At 38.4% G+C, this 9,811-nt stretch overlaps 1 protein-coding gene across 3 annotated transcripts; it reads left to right on the top strand.

Moving 5' to 3' along the window:
• The first annotated feature begins 1,223 nt into the window (after window positions 1-1,223).
• On the top strand, window positions 1,224-9,339 carry dhdds (dehydrodolichyl diphosphate synthase). 3 transcript variants are annotated; one of them, XM_006791713.2, is made up of 9 exons: window positions 1,224-1,287; window positions 1,674-1,743; window positions 2,442-2,558; window positions 2,654-2,796; window positions 3,948-4,064; window positions 4,158-4,259; window positions 4,372-4,486; window positions 6,651-6,758; window positions 8,255-9,339. In XM_006791713.2, the coding sequence occupies exons 2-9, from the start codon at window positions 1,681-1,683 to the stop codon at window positions 8,495-8,497; spliced, it is 1,008 nt and encodes a 335-aa protein (XP_006791776.1). In that variant the 5' UTR covers window positions 1,224-1,287; window positions 1,674-1,680; the 3' UTR covers window positions 8,498-9,339. The 3 variants fall into 3 exon arrangements, with proteins under 3 accessions (XP_006791776.1, XP_006791777.2, XP_087703927.1); XM_006791714.3 differs by lacking the exon at window positions 1,224-1,287 and adding an exon at window positions 1,317-1,567; XM_087847801.1 differs by lacking the exon at window positions 1,224-1,287 and adding an exon at window positions 1,473-1,491.
• Window positions 9,340-9,811: the final 472 nt, after the last annotated feature.

Here is a 9,811-nt window from a genome sequence, read left to right as displayed (position 1 = left end):
CATAGTTGGTTAGGTATGAAAATCACTTAGGGTAGTTGAAATTCAACATGCTGACATTTCAAATATATATTTTTTCCACTAATGACGTAAAACCTTGTTTTTAACTTGATCAATATAATAATGTAGCTGTATTATTATATCTGTAATATTGTATGAAAGTCTTGAATCACTGCTCAATTTGTATATTTTTCTATGAAAATGTGAAATAGGTGCAACAATTTATTGAAATGTGCAAATACGCATGGAAATCCAGCCCTTTAGGCAATGGAAGAGTTTGTACAGGTTTATGAGCCTGATAGTTATAATTAGGTAGGACCACCTTTATTTTCCAACACAGTCTGAACTCTGTTAGGCAAATATTCATGTAATTTCTTTAGTAGACTTCAGGAATAGTTCTCCAAGCTTCTTAAAGGACATTTTGAAGCTCTTCTTAAGATGTTGGCTGCTTTTTGTTCTGTTCTCTGTCAAAATATTCCCACACTGCATGGTGGCTCAAAAGTAGAGAGTACTTTTCTGCATTCATAATTGCATCAATTTTGACAAGATCCCCAACACCACTGGTTGCAATGCAGCCTAAAACTATAGCCTGCATCAGCAGATAGCTGCAGACTGTTGTACTGCTCTCCCGACCTCCTCAGTACTGACAGTGATTTGAACCAAACATTTTACAATTGGATTCATCGCTCCATAACATTTGTTTCCGTCGATTTTCAGTTCAGTTCTTATATAATATGGCACATTATATAAGATTATTATATATTATATTATATATATTATATATACACCTCCGCCTTTTCTCACTGTTTCCATTCGTTAAGAATGGCTTCTTGACAGCCACCCTTCCACTGACACGATTGCTGATGAGGTCTCAGTGAACAGTAGGTGGATCAGCTGAAGGGCAAGGTGCATCTCTCAGGTCCAGTGTCAGGTGTTTGTTGGATTTTTTCCTATTTATTATTGATTATTGATGTCTTTGGCTTTTTATGTTCGATTTAATTTTTTTTTTTTTTTTTAAAAAGACATTAAAAAGATATTAAAAACAATAGATTTTAATTTACTTGTCATCCCTTAGTTCATATTGTGGTGTTTTTACTTCAGTAAACGTTGAGAAGACCACTTCCCTTTAGTTAAGGAAATCACAGTCAGTCCTTTGATTGAAGCGTAGCGTGCGTCCATCCGCATGATTCAAAAATCTACTAACTGCTGACAGGAAGTCGTCAGCACGCTCATACGTCACTTCACTCCAATACGGAAGAGGTCGTCATCGTTAAGGCTGTGAGTTGGAAGGTATGTGAAATGTGATAAAACGATCACAGTTTGTGAGTAGAACAGCTCGTGCTTCAGTAGTTTGAATGAATGAAGCACTGTATGTGTTTCCTGGGCAACGAGGGCGCCCGCCAGTCCTTTACCAGTCTCGCGGCGGTTTAGTTCCCTGCAGGTCTCGTGAGCCGGGCTTGCAGTTAACGGTGAAATCCATAAGTGGCTGCAAATGTAATGCAATATCTTCTAAAAATGGGACGTTAATGTGGGAACCGGATGCCTTCCCTTTCGTGAAAGCTAAAACTTGGTGAAGTTTTTTTTTTCTTCTGGAAGAGGGAGTGTGTGCGGTAGGAGTGCTCTTTGAATCCCCCCCAACCACCTTTTTATAAATAAACCTTTCTGTCTTTTGGCAGCACGGATATGTCGTGGATAAAAGAAGGCGAGTTGTCCCTGCTTGAAAAGATTTCTGCCAATATCCTAAAGGTAAGCTGTACGTTATACGTTGACTGTCTTTTCCAGCCTCGCTTTTGTCGGTCTTCTGCCTTTCTGTGACTCAAATCAAATCACTTTTATTGTCACATCACATGTGCTGGTACACTGGTACAGCGCATACGAGTGAAGTTCTTGTGTGTAAGCTTCACAAGCAACAGAGGTGTGCAAAATATAAGAAAGGGAATCTGAAAACTATAAGAATGCATATATGTATACCAAATATGTGTGCCTTGACAAAAATATCAAGTATGTAATTTCAGAGTATCAAACAGTGACAAACTGAGCCATTTAGAAAACATCAAACTATTTATTTATTTGTTTGACAAGGTTAAGATTCAGAAAATACCATAAAGAAAAGCTTACAAATAATAATAAGTTCTTAATTAAATATCTAGGGGCATGAGCTGGTGCTATTATCTGTAACCCCTGAGGGGGCCACAGGGAATGACTTATTAGTTATCGTTCAAAATGCAAACATATTAGTTGATGGTGATGAGGTTTTGTTTTTTTTAAATCTGGAATTTGCTATTTTATTTAAATTTGAAATGTTTTGAAAAAAAATTGTACGTGACATTTTTGTGACAAGATATCAGCAGATATTTACATAGAATTAGACAGTGTTGGTCTTTTATAGATTCGATTGCTTTAATGCTTTTTCTTCTGCATTTCTTTTGACTGTTGTCTTCCAGGCAGGACCCATGCCTAAACATGTGGCCTTCATCATGGATGGTAATCGACGTTTTGCACGTAAGAAAAACATGGAACGGCAGGAAGGACACATGCAGGGCTTCAACAAGCTGGCAGAGGTGAGTTTGGGGGTTTTGGCTACAGGAAATGCATGTCACATGGGCAGAAACAAATCGATGATGTGTGTCAAAATGCTTTGTCTTCTCCACACCAGACACTACGTTGGTGCAAGCATCTGAACATCCCAGAGGTGACGGTGTATGCCTTCAGCATTGAGAACTTCAAGCGCACCGAAGATGAGGTGGATGGTTTGATGGAGCTCGCCAGGCAGAAGTTTGAAAGGCTGCTGGAGGAACAGTGAGTTTCAAGCTGAGTTTTCCACTTTGCTTGTGGTCACAGTTTGTACATCATATGATTCATTGCTTCCTTAAAGTAAGGTTTAGAAAGAGTGACTTGCAGCGCTCAAGCATAAATCTGAAGTTAAAGTAAATGAAGGCCTGTACATGAGAAAATAATTTTAAACCAGTTTTGACGACCTGTTTCCAGCAGAGGCACGAGATCCTTGGAGTTCACCTTTAGGGTGGGCTTGGATGGAAATCTGTTGTTATTTGTTTGTTACTTTTGGTTCAGACAGACACAACAACAGTGTTGACACAGAAACATTTACTAATGCATCAGACACTGAGTCAGATACAGTGTGCTAATGCTGGGATGGCCAAGAGGAAGCAAGGGTAAATAGGGAGTCTGTTATTTCCAATGGTCTCTTCAATAGTGCTTACTTTTTCACTGTAGTGCAGTATGTCAAGCTCAGACTAGTCAACTAACTAGTTGACTCTTTTCATTTTACTCTGTGGTCATTGTGGCGCATGTACTATTTATTTTTTAAGCAGCTGATAAGTGCTGCAGATACATTTTCAAGCTAAAGTGGAGGTCTGTTAGTCTGCAAGCCATTTCTCTCTGTTTCCACACAAGTATGAAATATTTTACAGCTGACTTATTTCTTCACTTTGGAGAAATAAAACAAAGAGCTTGTTGACTAATCCATTGCTTAATGTTGCCCTTTAGTCTGTATTTGTTGTACACAAGACTGTGGTATAAGTAGCTCACTTGTTCAAATGCCATGTTTTGCTCCTTTTTTTTAATCTGAGTAACCTGTCTAAAGAATTTAACACTGTAAAAAGAAAAATCTCCTTCTATTGGATGTTGTATTATGTCTATCAAAATTTGGACAAACTTGATTATGAGGCTGCTGGCTGTTTATGATACAAGGTTATTATTTTTCGTACGATTGACATCCTTATGACAAACCACTTTTGCACAGTGTTGGACAGCAGACTGTTTCAAGTCCACTGTACACACTGAGTACTCAAGATTCTCCGGGGTCTTCTTTGTGTTTTTTCTGGGTAGAAAATCCAGACAGACAAGTTTCAGGATCCTGAGTAGTCTTTCTGTATATCCTGTTCATCTTCATGCTTTTCCTATAAATGTTTTTCGGTTTTGTTTTGCAGTGAAAATCTAGAGAAACATGGCGTTTGTATCCGAGTGCTGGGCGACTTGAATATGCTGCCACTTGACCTTCAACAGCTTATTGCCAAAGCCGTGTTCACAACCAGGAATCACAATAAGTATGCTTAGTAGCTTGTGTTTTTCATTCATCACTGTGCATGATATCCTGTACATTAGAAGTGACCACAGCACCACAAATTCTTGTTTTGTAGGTGTTTTGTCAATGTGTGTTTTGCCTACACATCAAGATATGAAATCACCAATGCAGTCAGGGAAATGGCATGGGGAGTAGAGCAAGGCCTAATCAAAGGAAGGTAAACGAAACAGCAATGAGTTCATCTTGTCATCCTTTGTTAAATACTCTGTAGAAAGGTGTCCTGGAGAGCCATTGTGTTAACAAGCTGTTTGTGTTTCTGTGATGTGTAGTGATGTGTCGGAGGCATTGCTAAGTGAGTGTCTGTACAGCAATAACTCGCCAAATCCTGATTTGCTCATCCGCACCTCTGGAGAGGTGCGCCTCAGCGACTTCCTTCTTTGGCAGGTGAGAGTGAGATAGGTGTCATCAACAGCTAATAAAGTTCACCATACACAGTCCCAATCAAAAGTTTAATACCACTTGAAAAATGGCAAAAAATCATATTAACAAGGTTCCAAGTAGAGCTTCAATATGCAACAAGAAGAAATGGGAGTGAGACACAACATTTTTTTGAGCCTGCAAATGATTGAAAACAACGCTTAAAATGAAACAGGCTGTTTTACAGTTGATCAAAAGTTTAGGACCACATGCCTTTAAAAGGCCAAATCTGTGCAAAAATGTGGATTCATTGTCATTTTCTGTGAGGTCGTCACACTGTCGTCACGTTCTGATGGCAAAGGCAAAAAAAACCCTTTCACTTTTTGAACGTGGTCAAGTTGTTGAACTGCATAAGCAGGGTCTCTCACAGTGCACCATCGCTGCTAAGGTGGGACGCAGTAAGACAGTCATTTGGAATTTCTTAAATGATCCTGAGGGTTATGAAACACAAAAGTCAAGTGGAAGATGGTTGCGGTGGTTTCCAACATTACTGGCGTGACAAGAGATGTTTTGGATGGATTCACACTTGCATCAAACATACCGCAACAAATTTTTGCATTAATCAACAATAACGGTGAAGCTACTCATTACTGAGTTCATGTTTGGAACTTTGATTTCTGTTTTGAGGTAGTTTATGTTTTTTGGTTGGTTTTTTTTTTTTTTTTTCTTTGAAGGTGTGGTCCTAAACTTGTGATCAGCTGTAAAACAGCCTGTTTCAGTTTAAGCGCTGTTTTCAATTAGTTGCATGCTTAAAAAAATGTTTTGTTTTGTTTTCACTCCCATTTCTTCTTGTTGTATGTTGAAGCTCTACTTGGAACCTTGTTAAGATCCAACCATGCAAAATATGATATTTTTGCCATTTTTCAAATGGTCTTAAACTTTTGATTGGGACCGGATTTCCCACAAACCTCATCTTCATTTAGACTGATTCTCTCCTATTGATCTCTAAGCAACTCTAACACTTACATCATATAAACTATCCAATCTCCCCTCAGCTCTTCAGTGAGGTGTTGTTGTTATAATTCATTTTAAAAATTTAAATATGATCAATTTATTTGGCTCCATACCACAGGGCTCTAAGGTGACTGCAGTTACTTACTACCTGTAAAGCATTCACTTGATCCAAATGTTTTAGCCACTTACAGGCCAACCTGGCCTTTATTTCAAATGCTCAAGAGTTCTTACAAATTAGTCATTTGCAATAATTTGCATAGGAATTGTTTGTTTGAACAATTCATGTCAGGATGTCCCTAATTTGAGAATGTTGCAATATAAAGCCCATTGAAATGACTGTTGTTGCCAGCTGGTGCTGCATATATAAACTTGAATTGATTTACCCTTGAAGATAGGGCTGTTTTTCTATGAAACTATGAAAACAGCAAAGTAGGATTTCGATTTATGCTTGGTTGAGTCTTTAGGGATCATGATGGTTTAGGAGCAGGGTTTTTCCTGGCTCCAAACGACAATCTGAATACTGCTCAAGTATTGAGATGTACTACTTTATTTAATTTCTGGCCTTTTAATAAACAGGTGTGTTTTATTCCAACCCCTTTTATCGCAGGAAAGGGCTTGATGAGTAATGGTTTTTTTTTGTGAATTAAGAAGAGAGTAACACTGGTGGTTGGACTTGTTTTGCAGGATGTATTGGTCAATCATGATGTTAACCTTCAAAGCTGTCTGTTTGTGAAAATAATCCAGCAAAACTGTCTGATGCCAAAAGAAACCAATCTGTGATGAGTGTTTCATTGTATGAGTACAGTTACAGTTTATATTTAATTCACTATCAGTGTTTTTATCAAGTGACCATCAGGGATGGTAAGTACTTGGGTTTTACAAGAAAAAAATAGTCTTGAACAGCTGAAACAGACTCTGAGAGAATTCTTTGTATCGCCTCTGACTTGTCTTTCTATATATATCTTTAGTGATTTATTTGCACGTAAGATTTTCTTTCTACATTCCTTAAAGCCTGTGACAAGTCTCCCTTCCAGTTTGGGGGTGCAATCGCTGAAAGACAGTATTAACCTTATGACTGGGTAACAGCACAAATTGTAAAAGCTTTATTTTGTTCTTCCAGTTTTTCCTCAGATACCCTGTAAACTTGTATTGGTTTTCATGTGTGCTCTTTCTGCAGACCTCTCACTCCTGCCTAGTATTTCAGTCCGTTCTGTGGCCAGAGTACTCATTCTGGAACCTGTGTGAAGCCATTCTGCAGTATCAATTAAATCACAAATCCATCCAGGTAAGGATAATACTGAGACAGAATTAGGGTTTAGTCACACTGTGTGAGCCATGCGGTGTGTCCGAGCGCATTTGACAAGAGTCATCACTCATGTTAGGTTAAGTAACTAGTTCAGGTTCACTCATGAAATTTCAGTCTTTTCCTAATTAAAGCTATCTCCATGAAAATCTGCATTTAGTGATGAATCTATAATGTGAGAGAACCCTGAGTCACAGCTTCCAAGAACTGCCCCAGTTAAACAAACAAATATGCTGTCCCAGAGTGATTTTCAAAAGCATGTGTGCACGTAAGAAAGAGGGAACGAACATGAGAAAGGAGTTTATTTGTTTAGACCAGGGATGTCAAACTCATTTTACATTGTGGGCCACATACAGCCCACTTTGATCCGAAGTAGGCTATATCAGTGAAACTCACTATAAGAAAAAAGAAATGCAGTCTCAACAGTATGTGTCAGTTTTTCGTGTTTAGTTTGAATACTCCATAGCTTTTTGTCCCCAGAGTTGGAAGGGCTGTGTAGAGTGAGGCAGTCGAAGAATACAGTGTGTTTTTGGGGTCATAATGTTTGTTATTTTTGGCCTCCTTTATTTCCTTGCTGGGAAGGATCTATATGTGACTAAAGGTCCTGTATAACTAGAATAATATTATTTAGAAGCAGAACAAAAATGTACTTTCAGATGTCTAATATAACTGAACCATACCGCTCTTTTGGTTTTGAACCTAATTGGACTTAGCTGTTTGGGTACTACTGTAGTTATGACCCCTGTCACCCACTCTCGGCCATGCTCTGCTTTTCATTAATGTGATGGCAGCTGACTGTGTCAGCTCCATGTTGCACCCTGGTCGCTGTTATGACTGACTCAAAGGCCACAGCAAAGAAGAATAAAGAGAGAGCAAATATTTATTTAACTTAATAGAAATAAATGTGTCAGTATCAGTGGCTTAAAGAGGTGTATGGACTTGTTGGCAAATATGTTCAAGTATAAGTGCAAACACAGGGAAGCAAGTGAGACACGGGGCATGGATACGGTGCATGATTGTGACTGCATGTCTTTCCTGCATTTTTGTGAGTTCTTTGGAACAGCACTTCCAGCTGCTCCCACCACCCCAAAGGGATCACTACAATGGAAAGATCCCCATGTTTGATTTGGCACAGAGTTTGCAATGTTTCTGATGAAACCCTCCCATTTATCAGAGCTTTTGGACAAGCACTATGAGTATACTAGATTGTGACGCGCTGGCACTTGGTTAGTTGTTTTGGAGAATCATAAGCAGCAATAAGCAGCTGTGTTATGCATCCCATATCTGAAAAGGGCTTATGTTTTGGCTGTGTGAGTTGCAGGTTCATCACTTGAAAATGTTAACCGTAGCAATTAATGTAGATCAGTGTTACTTTGTGAAACAGACTGTTGTTAAACAGGCCGAGAAAGATTAAAGTAACTCCTGTATCTATGTATATATTTAAATGTATGTCTAATTTGGTGTGTTTGTTATTACAGAAAGCTAGAGACCTCCATCGAGAGCATCAGGCTCTGCAGCAGCTAGAAGCAGATCGTGCTTGTGTAGCAGAGCTCTTGCAGCATCACAGCAATGGAAAGCCCGCCGATAGCCAGAGAAGACAAGAGGCGCTACTACATTACACTGCCTGCCGGGAAGAACGAGTTCGAGACTTCCTAGAAGCACTGAAGCACAAAAGAGACTCTTTCTTTTCTGACTTATGCAGTGAATCCTTGTTGGCCTAAGGAGACATAGAAGAACAAATCCTCTGAAGCGGGGACGAAGCCTCTTTCTATATCCTCTTCCCAAAAGGGCTTCTGTGGAAAAGGGAAGAGCAAGCAGTAACTGGGAGCGGTTTTATTTTGTTGAGGATTCATATAAGAGGGCAGTTTTACCCCTATGGGGCTGTAGAATAATCCTGCTATTTATGATTGTAGATTTAAAAACTCTAATAGGTGGAAATGACTGGTCAAGATGTAGTTAAATCATCGTATAAACTGTCAGTTAAATGCATGCCGTTGAACGGAAGGTCATTTTATGTGAGTGAAAGCCACGGATCCTGTGTTTCGGTTCCAAAACATTCGTCCACAGAACTTTTAAATTGGTGTTGAAGCATAAAGTGTTGTTTGTTGACTGTGATTTTGATTACATAACTATATTTTGACCAGCTTTCTGGAACAAAATAAAATGATTACTGTATGTCAGATATGATTAAATGATGTGAAATTCTCTGTTTTGTACTTACATACTACAAGTCTAAGCTTTTGTCTCCATTTGGCTTCCAAAATATGGTTATCTATTGTCTTAACTTGTGCAGCAAAAAATATGTGTATGGTCCATGCTGCTGATATATATGGACTCTCAGGGGGAAAACTGGTGATGGTGTTTTATTGGATTAACGAGTCGTTTTTGCAAGTAGATGACTTTCAGCACATAAAACTGTACCAATATAATTTCTGCTGCTACCTGTTGGAAGTATTGAGCCTTAAAGCTTATCAACTACTAATACGCTATGTATTGCAAATATTTAAATAATTGCTTGTAATTGCTATTCTGCATCTCAGTTGGTGGTATAACACAAGCAAAGAACCACTTTTACTTTTTTCCAGCTGGATGTTTGTTGGGTTTTGTTTATTTGGGAAAAAATCGAAGAAAAAATGTCTTGTCCCTCCAGAGGAAACACTTCTAGGAACCAATTTTATTTAACTTGCATCATCTATACGCTGACAGAAGAATTGATAAACTTTGGTAGAACTAGAAACACCATACTATAAACATACTGCCCCACAAAAATATGCTTATATACACATACATAGGTATAAGCATGAATTTATACTACTCATCAGGCGTACAGTACTGGAATATTCTGGAATATTACTACTAATGCACAGACATGTGAACAGTATTTTAGTGTTGAATAGGTATCCTACTTTTAGCTTTTTAATATATAGTCAGATAGCTTAAAATCCACTAAACATCTACCAGTTACAAATTGTATATGTCTGTATTAGTATTTCTTCACACAACGCTTGGTTTGACCCTCAATCCCTCAGGTAATA

Source organism: Neolamprologus brichardi, chromosome 11, assembly GCF_056152115.1.
Source record: "Neolamprologus brichardi isolate AB-2024 chromosome 11, ASM5615211v1, whole genome shotgun sequence".
NCBI classification, from domain to species: Eukaryota; Metazoa; Chordata; class Actinopteri; order Cichliformes; family Cichlidae; genus Neolamprologus; species Neolamprologus brichardi.
The sequence above is the reverse complement of the archived record's forward strand: the minus strand, read 5'-3'. Positions and strand labels throughout refer to the sequence as shown.